We start from the raw sequence: 17,337 nt of genomic DNA on the forward strand, positions 1-17,337 counted from the left end.
CTCATTTCCCTTTTTTCAGAAGAGCTCAAATTCTCTCTTCTTTGTCCTTTATCTCAGACATTTACAACCGTTACTTTATTGTAGAATATTTTCATCCCCAGACCTCGGCATTGGTGGACTTTCAATTCTTTAGCACTCTCACCTACGCACTTGTGTAAGTTCTAGTGACTTGCAGCTGCTGTCATCTCAGAAGAGTTGAGACTACTTGGTGATTTTGCCTGTGCTGCCCTTAATGAAAGGCCACTAAGAACAGCAAAGCTAAAGAGGGGGCAGAATTACTTGCTTCTGTGATCTGGACTGTGTATAGATGAAATAGATGTATTTTCACTTTAAAGTGTCAGGAAGAGTGTCACAGAACCATGAATTGTGGCATGAACTTTGGAGTTCAGTGATCGTGGCTTGCTAAAGACTATGGAAGTGAGCCATAAAATTTCTTGATTTTTGTGAAGTTGGTAAATATTGTTACCTCTTTTTCACTCTTGGTGGACATTTTTAAAATCTAGCTGTCTGTTGTGCATTGCCTGAAGGGTCATCTTTGATATTTTTTCTCTAACATGCTACATATTCTTGGAATCCTCACTAGAAATTTATGCCATTTCTTTTCATGGGTGCATTGTGAAGCTCAAAGAAATATATATTAAGTGTATTTAAAATTAAAACTTAAACCCACTGTATTTGCAAGTGCTGTAATAAGATACAAGCACTGTTCACTTCAGAACTGTACTTGCTCTTTTGGACCTCTGTAGAGTAACACAGTCTTCATCAGTTTCTTCAGAAAGTGATGTCTGTGCTTGCAGTTGATGTTTCAAGTCCTTGAGCACCCAGATGGTAAAAGGTATTGAACATTCTTTGTCTGGCTCAAACGTTTAATCTGTATAAATTAAAGAGCAGTTGTATAGAAATTGAATACCATCTGTTTCTGTTTCTCTGTGTTGGTGAGTTTTGGCGAAGAGGGCCTATATCAGTGAGTTGGTATTCCTTGATGTGTATGCATCAAAATAAACTTATAATATTATGCTGTAAAATAGGCGGACTTCACTGCATGTGTTCCACAAGAAAATATTTGTCCAACATTGTGATGAAACAGTACCACATCCTGATGCTTCTGTATTGTATTTTATGTTTTAGTTTGTCTTATTCCAAATGTGAGGGTAATTGTTATTTTTCAGAATTATTGGACTATATAATCATGGTTCTTCTTAAAGAGTAGCTCATGAGGCTATCTTGATGTCCCAGGGAACTTTGGATTGCACTTTTGTTCATGAAGAAAATACTACAGCTATCCTGACTTGAGAAATTTTGATAATGAAATTTTTGTACTGTTAAAGAAATTTGATAGAATTTAGATGTGACTAACCTCTTACCTGTTCTAGGTTATATGTCTCCACACCCGTCTCCACTAGGAGCACCGGAGCATGTGCCTAGTCCAATGTCTGGAGGAGGTCCAACTCCACCCCAGATGACTCCCAGCCAGCCAGGACCCATTATACCAGGAGATCCACAAGTTATGAATCAACCTACCAGAGGTCCTTCCCCTTTCAGCCCTGTACAGCTGCATCAGCTCCGGGCTCAGATTCTAGCATACAAAATGCTAGCTAGAGGTCAGCCTTTACCAGAAAACCTCCAGCTTGCTGTTCAGGGCAAGAGGACCCTGCCTGGCATTCAGCAGCAGCAGCCTCCCAGTGCCTTCAACAGACAGTCTGGTAAGTGAATCTAGGCCTTGTGTCATTGTGCAAGTAATTCTTGAAGTTCTACCTGTGGAAAATAAAGAAAAGGGTGCTGTGCAGGGCTATAATTTTGGCATCTAAGTGAACAGCAGCCTTTGGTTTTGATCTTGAGCAAGTGCATAAACCGCATCTACTATCAATAGGATATTGTCAAAACTGAAATAAAAGTGATTTCACTCTGCAGTACTGTGTCCGTCCTGATTATGTTTGACGTTTTTTGAATGTTTATTGTACTTTACTGATAATTTTACTTTTCTTAGAATGAATTTTCAGCCTCCTGTTGCTATGCAGAAAGGTAGATTAAAAAATCTGGAGCAAGCTGACTGATTATTTAAGTTGTTGAAAGTAAACCAAACCATTTATAGTGTGCTGTCAAGTGAAAAACATAAGGAAAAGAGCATATTCATTTGTTTTCTCCTAATGATAATAGATGTTACAGTGCAGTAGGCAAGCACATAAGCACATTTTTGTCCTGAGAAAGCTGTTACATTAAATGCCCTGCACCTGTTAGTTTCTGAATGCTTCCATTACTGAGTCTGCAATAGAAATTGAGTGTTAAGATGATACTATTTTCTTTTTAGTAATGATTTTAATAATTTCACTGGTCATTTCAGTGGAAATAGCTTTGCTACCAGGTAAGGCTTTTTTCGGAGACGTGATTTTAATATGCTTCATTACATAGATTTTTTCGCAATAAAATCTACTTAAATCCTTATTTAATGAAGAGAAATACTACTTGCTTGGATAGACTAGTATGCTAGAAAGCAGAATAATTTCTGAGTACTTGGAAATGCTTTGTATCTTAATAAATTTCTTTCCTCTGTCAAATTGCAGGTATTGGGTTACATACAATGAGTGGTGCTGCAGCTGGACCAGGGCCTGCTCCAGGGATGCCTGGACATACAGCTGCCATTACCCCTAAAACTTGGACTGAAGGTGTAGTGGAATATAATGCTAATTTTGTGACATGCAGGCTTATGTTTAAACAGTGTGGGTAGAGTCTGGGGAGAAGATGCAGTGGGAAAAAGAAGGTAAAAAGCATGCAGAAAAGTAGTGTAGCCTTTACTGTGCCTAGGACTTTAATCAAGGAGGGTCTAACCATTCATTCATCCGTGAATGACTTGACCACATGAAACTACTGCAATTGTTAGGCATACTGAACATAAAGCACTTTTTTACAAAGTGAAATATGTAAGCTGCTTGAGGGACACCCATAAAATCTACATACTAAGTTATGTTCTGAGCATACTTAATTGCAGCAAGCTTGTCTTTCAACTATAGTTTTTGCTACTGTAAACCAAAGTTCTCAAACCATGGTAAAATTAAGCTGGGTGGTGTTTTTTTTTCCCTAAAGTGGTTTGCATTGCAAGTTCAGTGTAGTCATTGAGATCTAACAGTGTAACTTTTTTCCCCTGCGTGATTATGGTTTTGAACCAAATCATTCAGATTTCGGTTTACAGGCCAATTTTATTCTTTGAAAGTAGAGTGGAAGAAGTATTGTACTGAAAAGAATTAGAAATCCCTAGTAATACATATTTTTTTGAAGTTTGGGTTTTTTTTTGAGAGATTTAAAAATAAGTACAATATTGCAGGCTTATGAATAACGCAGGCTTCTCATACAATAGAATGTTATGCTATGTTACTTGTGGGTAAATCTGGGTAGAGTGATGACTCCATGATAGTTGATGTCACAAAAAAATCTCTGTCATTAGTCATCTACTTAGGGCAACATAAAAAGAGAATGAAATACTAGTATGTAATCAGATGTAGAATTGCTTTTCTTGGAACACTCCCAATGAATACTTAAAATTTGAGTAGGATAATAAAGAGGGGAAAAGGTGTTCCTTAAGAAATTGTATGTATGAGCTTACCAGGCACAGTGCCTTCTAGCTCAAATGCTGCTACTAAAAGTGCTGGCAGGTGTAGAGAATTGCTAGATTGATAGTTTTATCTAACTAATCCAGTATGTCATAATAATATGTGTGTCCTGTTTCACTGATGTTGTTTTTATAGGAAAAAAATATCGGTCCTTGTTGTATCTGTGTGGAGGTTTCTTTTGATGTATTTTTAAAGACTGTGCTTATTTCTTTACACTTATTTTTCATTCATTATGCAGTTCGTGGTAGTGTTTGTTTTACTCTTCAGTGTGCATGATTCCCTGAAAAATGAGGCCACACAGAGGCTTTTGGTGGGCTTGCTTTCTTTTCTTTTTCTTTATAAGCTGAAACACAGGGTTGCTAAATACAGAATCTACAGCTTGTGCTCAAGCTTCTTTTCTGGAGTTTGATGCAGATGTGTGAATGACAAATTGTGATCTTTAAAGGAACATTTTTATCTAGTTTTCAGGGTGTTCGGTTTGAATTAAGCCTGATTAGAAGATTGCAGGTGTACTTTGTAATTGTTTTTCCTAGCATTAAATTGTATTACTCCTCAGGCAATTAAGTGCATCTTTGTTTGCAATGTCTGTTGTCAGTGACAATTTTTGAACATCTGAATGCATGGGTGACTTGTTGTCATAATGGCATGCTGAAATCTCTGACCCTTAGTGTCTATAAATGGCAGGTACTATTTTCATGTTAACTGGGGTTTTAATTTTCAAGACGATTAGATTGCTGTAAGGTAAAACAGTAATCAAATTCCTGGTATTTGGAATACTTAAATACAATGGATAGGAGATTGTAACAAAGCAGAGGCTATTTATATATGACAGGTACTTCTAAGTACAGTTGTAGAAGTTTTAATATGGCTGTCTAGTTCTGACAGTTCTAAAAGCAGACCTACTTGTGCTTGTTGCCAGGTTGTGATCTAGATGCCGCCTTCTAAGTGGTTCAGTGATAGTGAACAAGAGGCAGAATTAAGTCCTACACTTGCATGAAATCAGTTCTACAGCTGTTTTATTTCTTTTAATGCTAGAATTAAAAGTCAGCAGGAATGGGATAAATGGCATGCATCATAAAGTTCCAGTTGTTTTGTTTTTATTTGGACCACATACTGCAGTGTATGGTATACCTGCTTTTTAGTATGCTTTTTTAAATAGGGAGCTTAGTCTATCTCAGTGTGCTTTTTCTGGTAATTGTGAATGTTTACCTTAGCTTCACGTTCTGTCTTCAGAAACCATCTTGATTTTCTTCTGTGTTCCGTATTTCATGTTATGAATATGTACTTTTTGTGATTCAGGCCAAGCCCCAGATATGAGTGTCTCCAATGCACAGCAAAAGCTTCCTGCGCCACCCCCTAGTGGGAGGCCTTCTCCTGCCCCCCCTGCTGCCCAGCCTGCTGCTGCTGTGCCTGGGCCTTCTGTACCACAGCCACCACCGGGACAGCCTTCACCCATTGTTCAGCTGCAGCAAAAGCAGAATCGCATCAGCCCTATCCAGAAGCCACAAGGATTGGATCCTGTTGAAATACTCCAAGAACGTGAATATAGGTAAAAGTGAATAACAAGATTCAAATGCATATGCAGGTTGTTGGTTTTTCACTTTCTCAACTGAAACTCCTTGCAATCAACTACTGTAGTGACAATAGTATAAAATGAGTTTCCAGAGTGAGAGTGTGTCAAAGAGAAGTACAGAAATGTCAAACCAAACAATGGTTTAATTCTGCTCCAAGTTATGAACTAGTGAAGCGTTCTGGCAGCATATTTGCAAAACAGATAAGATTAAAACAGGCTCAAGGACTCTGCTGGCTTAGTGTATCGCCTGGGTGCTGCAAACACTGACAGTTAAGAAATCAAAATCCTTGTAGTCTACAGAGAAACCAAGTCAGTGCAGAAAAATTTCAGAATAAAAACGAAAGGGAAGTTAGAAGAGAACAGTGGAGGTCAAAAGGATGATGATTTAGTGGCCACAGCAAAAACAAATTTTATTAGTGATGATGGGTTGGCTCTTAGGATGTCTCAGTAGTTAACTTCTTTAATAAAGGGGCATTACACTTTGAAATACTTAGAAAACTGTTTGAATTACTTATTTTCACGAAAAGACAGAATTATCACATAAGTATTTCAGGGGTTTGTATTTCAAACAGATAGACCTGAAAGGCAGAATTTTGTTATACTGCCTTACTGTGGGAAAGTATGAGCTTTGACATGATTAAGTTAGGAATCCTTGAGAACTACAGATTAGGTTTACTCAGTGACTGTCCTTGTTTTGGCTGTGATAACGTTATTTTCCTTCACAGTAGCTAGTAGGGAGCTATGTTTTGGATTTGTGCTGGGAACAGTGCTGATAACACAGGGATGTTTTTGTTATTGCTAAGTGATGCTTACAGAGCATCAAGGTCTTTTCTGTTCTTCACATGGCCCCTCCAGGGAGCAGGCTGAGGGTGCACGAGAAGTTGGGAGGGGACATAGCTGGGACACCTGACCCCAACTTGGGAGGGGACATAGCTGGGACACCTGACCCCAACTGACCAAAGGGATATGCCATACTGTATGACATCATCATGCTCAGCTTTAAAAGTGGGTGGAGATTGGTGGGGGTGCTCAGCCTGGGGACTGGCTGGACCTCGGTCAGTTGGTGGTAAGCAGTTGCTTTCATTTATTTTGCTTGTCTTTCTTGGGTTTTATTTTCCTCACTCTTTGTTATTTTTTCTCTCTTTTCCTTACAATTAAAAAAAATTACTATTTGTTGAATTGTTAAACTGTTTCTATCTCAACCTATGAGCTTCTTTCTCACTTTTACCCTTAGATTTTACACCCATCCCATGGCCGGGGGTGGGGGTGGGCTAGCGGAGGGAGATGTGGGGGGGGGCTAGCGGAGGGAGATGTGGGGGGGGGCTAGCGGAGGGAGATGTGGGGGGGGGCTAGCGGAGGGAGATGTGGGGGGGGGCTAGCGGAGGGAGATGTGGGGGGGGGCTAGCGGAGGGAGATGTGGGGGGGGGCTAGCGGAGGGAGATTGGGGGGGCTAGCGGAGGGGGATTTGTGGGGGTGGGCTAGCGGAGGGGGATTTGGGGGGGTAGCGGAGGGGGATTGGAGGGGGTAGCACAGGGGGATTGGAGGGAGTAGCAGGGGTGGGTGGGCTGCGGCGGCAGCAGCAGGCAGCGAGTGAGCGAGTGGCTGTGTGGTGCTTAGTTGCTGGCCAGGGTTAAATCACGAGAAAGACCTTGAATATGGTGTTTCCGGACTGAAGGTGTGAAGTGTGCTGCTGGGGAGACAGTAATTTAGTGCTAATTCATGAGTTACGTGGTTAAAAGTTTTATAATCCATCCAGAGGGAAGAAATAGGAAAAAAAAATCAGTATGTCTAAGTCAGTACAAATAGTACCTTAGAAAACTCTAACTGAAACTCAGGTCTATTCTCTATTAAAATAAAGTCTTGGTCAAAAAATTTTAAATACTAATGAAAATCTACAGCATACCTGTGGAAGAATAATGAAAAATGACAGCCAGATGAGTTACATATAAAACAAACTACAGGAACATATTTTGAAGTTTTATTCCAGACTTTTCTAGAAGTACTAATTATATTGTCTAGGGTACTAACATTACTAGTAATATTAGTAGTATTTTTTTAAAAAAAAAAGACATTGAAAATTTCTTCAGTATTCAGCTGCCTTACTAAGTTCACAGTTCAGAAGAGAAGTTTGGAAAGGTTGTGGCTGCTCTCCTAAAGTTTCATTAAAGTCAGTGAAACTGGGATTTGGCTGTTCTGTAGGTGATGATTTCAGGAGAAGCATTGCAGCTATTTAGGGAGTGAAATAGAGTAGTAAATCATAGTTGTTAATCATGATTACATCCTTGTGTAAATAAGCAAGAGGCAGGGCATCAGTGATTTAGAACAGTATTTTCTTGGCTGCTTTTTCATATGGATGTACAATAGTACATCTAATCTCCAAGTAAACTACCTAATTCTCAATGTTCTACATCCTTAGGTGTACTAAAATCTCTTCTTAATAACTGGAATGCCTAGTAACAGGAGAAGTTGTAGGAAATTCGGATTTTTTTTTTTTAGTGTAGTACATACATTTGAAAGAACAAAATATGCTAATGTCATTTTCTGAATGAATAATTTTCCTGCAGGAATCATGATCTTCTCTGTGCTGGACAAATATCTGTAGCTTTTAATAGAACTTTCTCTTGTTAGGAAGTAACCCTTCTTGATCTACTTTTCAATCTGTTTGAAAAACTTAAATAGCCTAATTCTTCTCCAATTTTTTGCTGTCTTGAGGACCCTAAATTAGTCTTCTGCAGTAATGCAGCATTACCTCCTTCTCAAAAGTCTTTTGGTAATATAAAAAAATGCATAGTTTTAGGAAGTTTAGGAGTTTTAGGAAGGAGTACCATTACAGAAGAGATATTGTCTTAAACTGTACAAGTGATTCCAGTTGCTTTTCAAATGAGGCATGCAGTTACTGTGAGATACTAGTATTTTGATTTGTTCTGGCTTCTGATATCAGGTGCAGCCATTTTGCCTGATGTGTGATCTGCTTTCCAGCTGTGAGGCTGACATGTCGAGTGCGTGAGAGTTTATGTCGCTGTGCTAAAACTGTGGAGTGATAAGGGGGTGAAAGGGCAGGGAAGAACGATCACTGTAGGCAGAGAAGCCTTATAGAAACTGTTTTATTTCTTCCTTCACGGCACTTCCAAAGGCATCATTCCAGGAAAACAGCAGCAGATACTTTTTCCTAACATGATGTTTTGTGTTTTGTGAAAGTAAAGAAGAGGGGAATTTTGTGAGTCCTGTGCAGTATAGGGAGATGATAGATACCTTCCTGTTCCTGCACCTCGAGGTTTTTGACTTTGAAGAGAAAAGACTGTCTGGTTTTGCAGGGGGAGTGTGTGTTTGGTTTTGGTTGTTGGTTTGGGTTTTTTTTCCCCGTTTTTTTTTCTGCTAAAGCATGTGGGAAATGGAGGGCACTGATTCAGTTGAACTTAGATGCAGCTTTTGGATAACTTAAAACTTTGGGCCCTGTTATTTTAGTGCCTTTGCAAAATTTGCAGTTCACAGTGGTACTTACTTGTAAATAAAAACACAAAAACTATGTAACTGTTAGCTCTGTGATCTTGGTTTTCAATGTAAAAAATAGAAAACAGCAAGTTCTGTCTGGCTTGTCCATTATTCTTGTCTTTCTCTCTCTCTTGAATTTGCAAATGAATGCAAAAGGAGCTTGTAAAGGAAGAGTGAAATAGAATCTGATTTACAGTGTAACAGCTATGTAAGTGTGAACACTTTACTAATGAACTTTTCATTTGTCAATAAGCCAGTAGAATTCCAGATATTAAAGTTCTGTCTGTGCCATCACTGACAACACTGTGCATAAAACAATACCCATCAAAGAAGCTTGAAAACAGAATCCTCTGTAGTATGAGTGAAATAAAATTGCCAAGTTTCTTTTCATGCATAAACTTTTAGTGAAAATTAAAAGACGGGTCAAGGGGTATTGTCATTATTTGACAATTGATTTTCAAAGTGGAAAAGGATACCTAATGTCTTCTCTGCAAAAAGCCTGTGTAGTTCAGAAAGAATTAGTAAAAGCCAAATAAATGCCTGAGAGAAACTGCCTATTTGTACTGTATAATTTTAATAACTACTTAAAGATTTCTCCTGATGTCTTATCCATTTTTCTATTTACTTAGACTTCAGGCTCGAATTGCTCACAGAATCCAGGAACTGGAGAACTTGCCTGGTTCTCTGCCACCTGATTTGCGAACCAAAGCTACAGTGGAGTTGAAGGCACTTAGGTTACTGAACTTCCAGCGCCAGGTAATGCCTTTTGCTTTAAGAAAATTCCTGTAGAGGTCACAGACAAATGTTTTAATGTTGCACAGAGTAAACTGGCAAGAGATTTTGCAGCAGCACTGAGCCTAAGCAGGAGATTTTGCATGACAGCAAACTTGGCTGATAAGCAAGTCACAGAAATGTTTAACTTAGATTTTACTTTGTTTTGTTAATAAAAATGTGCAGGTGTTGTTTTTGCTTTCTGCTGTATCTTCCAGTCTGAACTGTTACCATAGAACTGTGTCCTTCATAAAGAGCATGGCATTGGCAGAAATGCAAAACAAGAGCTGGACAGACTGCAAGCTGATTTTTCAGCACAAATCCCAACAGATGCCTCTTTCTGGACATACTTCATATTTGTATGGGTCCCCTTGTTTTAGGAAGAGTTGTACATTAGTGTTACGTGTCATATTTCTGTCATCTGTTTTTAGGATTGTCACTGTGGCACACAGACTTTGAAAATTAGTTGTAACAAGATCATACCCAAGATATAAGTTGGATGTTGAGTGCATGTGTCAGCAAATGAATTTCAGAAAAGGAATCACGCTGCCAGACTTTCATGGGCCTCTTGACAGAAGCTTTGGCAGTAGTTGTACCATGATGTTCAAGTCTTCCTTCATTCTACCCTTGGCACTCCTTTGTAATGAAGTTGTATCAGAGGTCAGATGAAAAGCAGCAGGCTCCCCCTGCTGTACTGCTGGGATTATGGCAATACTGCTCCAAGCCTTAACATTTACCTCTCCCTGCTGTCTCCTGTGCAGCTGGCAACAAAAAAATGAGTTGTTAGCTATGTTCAAGTCCAGCTCTAAAAAGTATGTTATGTTTGTTTTTCATTCGTGTTTTACTTCAGTGGTGTAACATCATGACTAGCACCTTTCATTGCAGCAGGACAGTCATTTGCAGCATCTTGTAAAGAAGGAAGAAATGGTGATTAAGAGTGATTAACACTTTTGGCCATCCTGTGGAGACTTAAGATTTATTTAGGGAGACAGGCAGAGCTGCTGCAGCTGTATAGATGCTGGATCTTTTCCGAACTGTAAGAGTTCTGAAAGGGAACTGAAAGGGAAGAGGAGACTGGGACATCTTCTGGACTGTTTTTTACTCTGCCATACCAGTGTTTAAAGTTGTTCCTCCACGTATTAAAAATGATAATTTTTAAAATTGTTTTTTTTTCCCCCACTGGTAGCTAAGACAAGAGGTAGTAGCTTGTATGCGTCGTGACACAACATTGGAGACAGCATTGAACTCCAAAGCCTACAAACGAAGCAAGCGCCAGACTTTGAGGGAGGCCCGAATGACTGAAAAGCTTGAGAAACAGCAGAAGATAGAACAAGAAAGGAAGCGCAGGCAGAAGCATCAGGTATTTTAACTTATTACCTGTTTGCCCCATCACAGATATGCACCTTGCTTTGTTATGCAGGTCTTCTCTACTACATATTTTATTTAACTTTGGAGTTTCTAAGATTAAAAAACTCCAGATCATGTGATAAGCAATTGGAAAATGATAAGATTAGGACTTCTGTATTCCTGATTTCAATCCTGTGCTTTGTTGAAGTGTCTGCACTAACTTCTTTCTCTTTCTAGGAATATCTGAATAGCATATTGCAGCATGCTAAAGATTTCAAAGAGTACCACCGGTCAGTTGCTGGGAAAATTCAGAAACTTTCTAAGGCTGTAGCAACTTGGCATGCTAACACTGAACGTGAGCAGAAAAAAGAAACTGAGAGAATTGAGAAAGAAAGAATGAGGAGACTAATGGTAAGGACCAGAGGAAGGAATATGTTTATTTCAGCTAAAATTACGTACTTATCCTTTTAATATTTCATATACAGCCTCAGCCACACTCATGTACTTCCTTCACAGAATAAAGCCTCTGCAATGCAAAAAGTACAAACCTAAAACTGCTGCAGTTTAATTATGTGTATTTCTGATGATGGTAGTGAATATGTTCGTGAAACTGTTCATTTTAACTTAAAGCTACTTATTTTTTAAGGCTTTTGATAAGAATAATTGTTTCTTCTGCCAGCATTATAACTTAGCACAGCCACTTTTGTATAACATCACTTAAATCTCATTAACTTCATATACTATCGCTGTTACATAATTGCATGGCTATTATATAAATCCTGGACTATGTTTTATATCTAGGTTTATAATTTTGAAGATTCCATATGATTTACTTGCTAATGGCATTACTCTACAACTTTTACATAAAGCTGATTTCACATGTGAAAACACAAAACCAATAGGAGTAATGCATGTGAGAATTAATAGCTGTCAGTTCTACTCATTAATACTCCAGGACCATACTCCTTGCTAGTTCATACCTTTCCTTCCTTGCATCTTTACAGTATCAGTTGTATCATTCTTAGGACAGAGTAGAATGGGTTAGTGTACAACCATGTCTTTTCAGAACACTATGGAATGAATCAGTGGTCTGCCTACATTTCAGGAGTTAAAATAATTGTGGAATTTGAAGTGTAGACAGATTAATGCATATGTACAAATATGTTAGCAATTGGGATTGGAAAAATTTCTTCAAGACATTGGTTAGCTCTTTTTTAACACTTTATTAACGCTTTACCAACATAGAATTTTATGGGAATTTACATGCTTGCTTTGAAAGATGCTGGTAAAAACCCCTAAGTATCTAATATGAGTGCAGCTGTAATGCAAAACTCTAGTCCCTGTCCAGAATCTAGTCCCACCATGAATAAGAAGTGAACAGTTTGGTTTTAAAAATCACAGACGAATGTAGAAATAATTAAATATAAAAAATGATAAAAACTTAGAAATAAAAGTGTTTGTAAAATGTAAGTCAAGAACTTGCATAAGAAAATAACAAATGTTTAGGCCCTAGAGCATTTCTTAAAACTACATAGTAATCAGCATTATAGAGCATTTTTGTAATTAGACATAATTGCCAGCCTAACCAGGCTTGTAAAATGTTAATTATTAGAGAAAAAAGAGCTGTTTGAAGAAAAGGTAATCTTTATATTTTAGAAATATTTTTGTGCATTGTGAGGTTCAACTTATGTCAGTCTAACATGTAGCATGATAAATAATAAAGATGTACACTGCTGCAAAATATGAAGTAGATTTGAAGGTCCAGAAATGGCACAGGATAGCAGCGCTTCCAGAATATCAGTGCTTTCTCCTAAGACTTCTTCACCAAGGCTATGGTTAAGCTCTTACTGTAGATACAGCACTTCATAGGCATTTTGAGTTTGAGGCTTTGCATTCAGAAATCTTTGCCCCTGCTGCTCAGTTAAATCCTTCTGCAAAAGCAAACTGTGTGGTATGTTAGTGGGGTTATTTAGCCTATTTATTTTTAGTCCAGTTGTGATAAATTTTGAATTTGCAGATATGTACTAGGGGTTTTTACAAACATCATCTTCTCTCAGATGCCTGGTGTGGTCTAGTAAAATGTGCTTTGTCTAAAACTCTTCATGTATCTTTACAGGAATGTTGAATTCATTCCATGGATTGTCCTTCACTGACTATGATTAGAAATGGTGGTTGTGTCACAGCTCATTAATACTAGTATATATCATGTGCAGGAATGGGCACTGGTATGATTTAAAAAGATACTGTCAAGACAAGCTTGGAAGTAAAGTACCTTGGCTAGATTACAATGACTCTGTATTCAGTAATAATGATGATGATGATGATGGTGATAAATTCTAAATAATGATGATGATAAATTTTAAAAACTTAGGTTTTGACTTCTGTAGTTCTGATGGCTTGAACATTGCAACTGAATTTTACAAGCAATTTTACAAGCTCAATTTGAACATTACAGCTATTCTTGCCAACTTTCTGCATTTCTGGTGTCTTTCCAGAAAGGCAGGAGATTTTTTTTGTATCTCCCAGAGTGCTGTCTTTAAAGTATCAATCTTTAAAACATTTCTTCCTCGTGTTTGGTTTTTATAAGGCATTGTATACGTCCTTTATTTGCTGTTTTAGCCAAAATTGACAAAGGCATTTCTGCTGCTTTAGTTGTATTTTTCTGACATGCTCAAATGCTGCATTATATCTTCACAGCACATGAAAATAATATTACCTAGTATGTCTTACCCCTAACGACACACTACATAGTGCCATAAGGATGCAGGAGTTGCCAGAATATCTCAGAGATATGGCTTATCTGGTGAATCCTGTCTCTGATAGTGACCCATTTCAAAGATGAAATAATACCAGAGTAGAAAGATGATAGATAATCTGCTCAAAAGAAAATTTTCTTCTAACACCTAAACCAAAAAGATTTGTATTCATGCTGGCAAAGGACTGAAAGCAAGTTCACATCCAGCTCCTATGTTCTTCCTCTGGGTATGGGCTATTTGTCTTTGAAAAATCGTATCTAAAAGAGACTCATCAAGCATTCTATTTTGGGATGTTGTAATCTGTTTGATGTGTCATTAAGTGATACCCCCCTCCTTACCCCTTCACGCCCCCTCACTTGTCATAACTGCTGTAGATTTTCTAGTCTTTAGTTCATGCAAGTAGGAGATAGAATCATAAAGTGACCCAGAGTCACTCAGGGTAACAGGGAGCATTCTAGTCCAACCTCTTTCCAAAGCAGTGTCAACACTGAGTTCAAAGCAGGTTGCTCAAGGCTTTTTTTCAGTCATGTCTGGAAAACCTCTAAGGTCAGAAATGGCACAGCTTCTCTGCCTGTTCAGGTCTTTCTGAAGTGCAGCCCAGCCCATGAGGGTATTGACTGGGATCCCCCAGTTTCACATCATGTGCAAACTTGACTAGAGTGCCCTCCATCCCTCCCTCTGGGTCACTGATAGCAAAGTTAAACACAACATGCCCCAGGATAGATCCCTCTGGTATCCTGCTTCTTACTGTCTCCAGACTATGACCGTTCTCAGCCCTGTGGAGAGCGACTTGGGGATATTGGTGGATGAAAAGCTGGACATGAGCCAACAATGTGCGCTCGCAGCCCAGGAAGCCAACCATATCCTGGGCTGCATCAAAAGCAGTGTGGCCAGTAGGTTGAGGGAGGTGATTCTCCCTCTCTACTCTGCTCTGGTGAGACCCCACCTGGAGTGCTGCATCCAGCTCTGGGGTCCCTGGCATAAGACAGACATGGACCTGTTAGAGTGGGACGATCCAGGGCTGGAGCACCTTTCCTGTGAGGACAGGCTGAGAGTGTTGGTATTGTGTAGCCTGGAGAAGGGAAGGTGCAAGGGAGACCTTATAGCAACCTTCCAGTACTTAAAGGGGGCCTACAGGAAAGATGGGGTGGGACTATTTAACAGGGAGTGTAGTGATATGATGAGGGATAATGCTTTTGACCTGAAAGAGGGTAGATTTAGATTAGAGACTAGGAAGAAATTTTTTACTGTGAGGGTGGTGAGACACTGGAACAGGTTTCCCAGGGAAATGGATGTCCCCTCCTGGAAGTGTTCAAGGACAGGTTGGATGAGGCTTTGAGCAACCTGATCTAGTGGAAGGTATCCCTGCCATTGCAGGGGGGTTGGAACTGGATGGTTTTGAAGGTCCCTTCCAACCCAAACCATTCTGTGATACTATGATTCTATGACCCATTAACACAAATGTATGACCCTCTGGGCCTGATCATCCAATGAGTTCTTTACCCATCTAATTTTCCCCCTATGCAGATCATAATCACCTAAGATAATACATGGATATTGGCATATGAGTTGGTTGGTGTTTCTCTGGAAAGATTTCTGTCATGGCTGATGTATATTTTGTATTGCTAGGCTGAAGACGAAGAAGGCTACCGTAAGCTGATTGACCAAAAGAAAGATAGACGCCTGGCCTACCTGTTGCAGCAGACAGATGAATATGTGGCTAACTTGACTAACCTGGTATGGGAACATAAACAAGCACAAGCAGCCAAAGAGAAGAAGAAGAGAAGGAGAAGAAAGAAGGCAAGTAGTTACAGCTGGTATTTTTAGGCCGTCTCTCCTTCAAATCCAATTTTAATGTTGATATATGTAGTGATACCCATTTGTCATACACATACCAGAATATCTAATATCATTTACACTGCCAAATTCTTAACACTGAGGGAAGTAATCTCTGTACACTGAAATATACAAGAAATTTGCTGTCATTAATTCCAAAGAAGGTGGGAAGGAGGCAGGATTAGAAAATTGCAGGCTGTTAACATTGGTTTGCTGATAAACTTTCTGTGGGTGAAATTCGGCCAGGCTGGCAAAGTAGGATTAAAGTACCCAAAAAAGATCCAATGGATCCAAAATACATAGTGTGAAGAAGATGGGAAAAGTCTGTTTTGTGTGGCTGTTTCATATGGGATAACTTTTTTAGTCCTCCACATTCTGCACTTGGTTCAGTACATTTTGTAGGACCACTGGAAACAAATAGAGAGAAAGAACTTGGGTAGATTTATTACAGTAAATGGGTATTCTGCCAGTAGTATTGTTCATTGTGCATTCCTAACATTTAAGCTGAAGCTTTCCAAAATTACCTTTCTTTGTATGAAATATTTTACCCTGTGAGAGAGACTTGTGGAAACTGAACAGTGCTATTTTTGAAAAAATAATTATGTGTGAAATAATCATCAAGTAATGATTTGTCATTTTTCTGACCTCATAAGTACCTTTCATCTCTTGCAAAATGGATAAGAGGATTTTTGTAATCCATTTCCATGCCTGGTTGCTACTAATTACTGATACAAGTGCAAACATTATATCTACATGGTTTACAAGTAGCACTCTAAATATATTGATAAATACCAGCATATAAAGGTAGTCATTTTGGAGCTATGGCCATAAAAATGCTACATGTTTTCTCCTGTGCCTCTCAAAAACTTCTGTACTTTTTGTTGAAAGTATGTTCTTAACATAGGAGCAATCCCCCACCTACAAAGACGTGCCTTAAACAGAGTTCTTGACCTGTATTACCAGTGAGAGCAGACCTGATTTAATGTCCAGAATTCACAGTAGAGATTATCCTTAATGAGATAGTGTGTGGCGTAAATGCACTACTGTAATGAAAAATACTAATTACTTCAACAGTCCACATCTGTGATATGATTCCATTTCTGTGTCAATTTAGTTGAAGTATGTATGAGGAACAGAGTATCTTCTGGCCATGTCAATAAAGGCATAATTTTCTGTCACTGAAATGAAAAGGAAATATGTGCCATAAATATTCAGTGCTTGTAAATATCCCAGCCTAAAACTGAAAGGAAAACTAGCAGAAAAAAAATCTCAGCTCTGTCATGATCATCTGCAGCTTTTTGTTTGTAGTTAAGTTCTTTCCACCAAGCTTTTGCTCATCTGCCAAAGATATAGAAGTCCTCACAAATATTACCCTTTGTTTTAATTTATAATTCTGTTAATTCGTTGTTGCTTGGCTCTGTAGTGTTGTACTACTACAGTGTGTGAAACATTGCAGCACTCATTGAAGTAAGCAGGCACTATATCTTTTTCTGAGCCATACACTTTAAATACTTACCCTTTTATGTTTTGTAATCTGTGTAAAACACGGTTTAATCTACTAACACATGTAGTTAAATGTCTTGTACTTACAGAGAAATGAGAGAAAAGAGTTCTTGGGATTGTCTCCTAGAAATGGCAATGAGGAAGTAGTTCAAATTAATCCTTTTTTCCTCTGAGGTACTCTTTGGGGAATATTTATGGTGGATATTCCCTCTTTGCCTTTTTCACGTTCCTGTATTTGCGTCTTCTGGACCAGAAATTCAGTAGGCCAGCCACTTCTTAGATGGAGATTTATTACAGTGACTAGAGGTGCTATAGGTACCCTATTCATACTAGTAAATGGTTTGTGTGTGGTAGTAACTCTGTGCCTACCTCTGCCTATATCCACCTACACCTTAAATTGTGTGAACTGAGTGAAATGTATTCATGGTCCAAAACACACCATATAAAGTATTCG

The 17,337-nt window shown here is 38.7% G+C and overlaps 1 protein-coding gene across 3 annotated transcripts in view; it reads left to right on the forward strand.

Annotated features, from left to right (window-relative positions):
- SMARCA2 (SWI/SNF related, matrix associated, actin dependent regulator of chromatin, subfamily a, member 2) overlaps nt 1–17,337 on the forward strand; it is a 114,785-nt gene that overhangs the window by 28,259 nt on the left and 69,189 nt on the right. For all 3 annotated transcript variants that reach the window (XM_064439135.1, XM_064439136.1, XM_064439137.1), the window contains 7 exons: nt 1,374–1,703; nt 2,562–2,663; nt 4,905–5,154; nt 9,300–9,426; nt 10,628–10,801; nt 11,026–11,199; nt 15,174–15,344. In XM_064439135.1, the coding sequence (XP_064295205.1) occupies nt 1,374–1,703; nt 2,562–2,663; nt 4,905–5,154; nt 9,300–9,426; nt 10,628–10,801; nt 11,026–11,199; nt 15,174–15,344 (1,328 nt within the window). The remainder of the gene's footprint in view (nt 1–1,373; nt 1,704–2,561; nt 2,664–4,904; nt 5,155–9,299; nt 9,427–10,627; nt 10,802–11,025; nt 11,200–15,173; nt 15,345–17,337) is intronic.

The sequence above is a fragment of the Phalacrocorax carbo genome, chromosome Z (assembly GCF_963921805.1).
Source record: "Phalacrocorax carbo chromosome Z, bPhaCar2.1, whole genome shotgun sequence".
NCBI classification, from domain to species: Eukaryota; Metazoa; Chordata; class Aves; order Suliformes; family Phalacrocoracidae; genus Phalacrocorax; species Phalacrocorax carbo.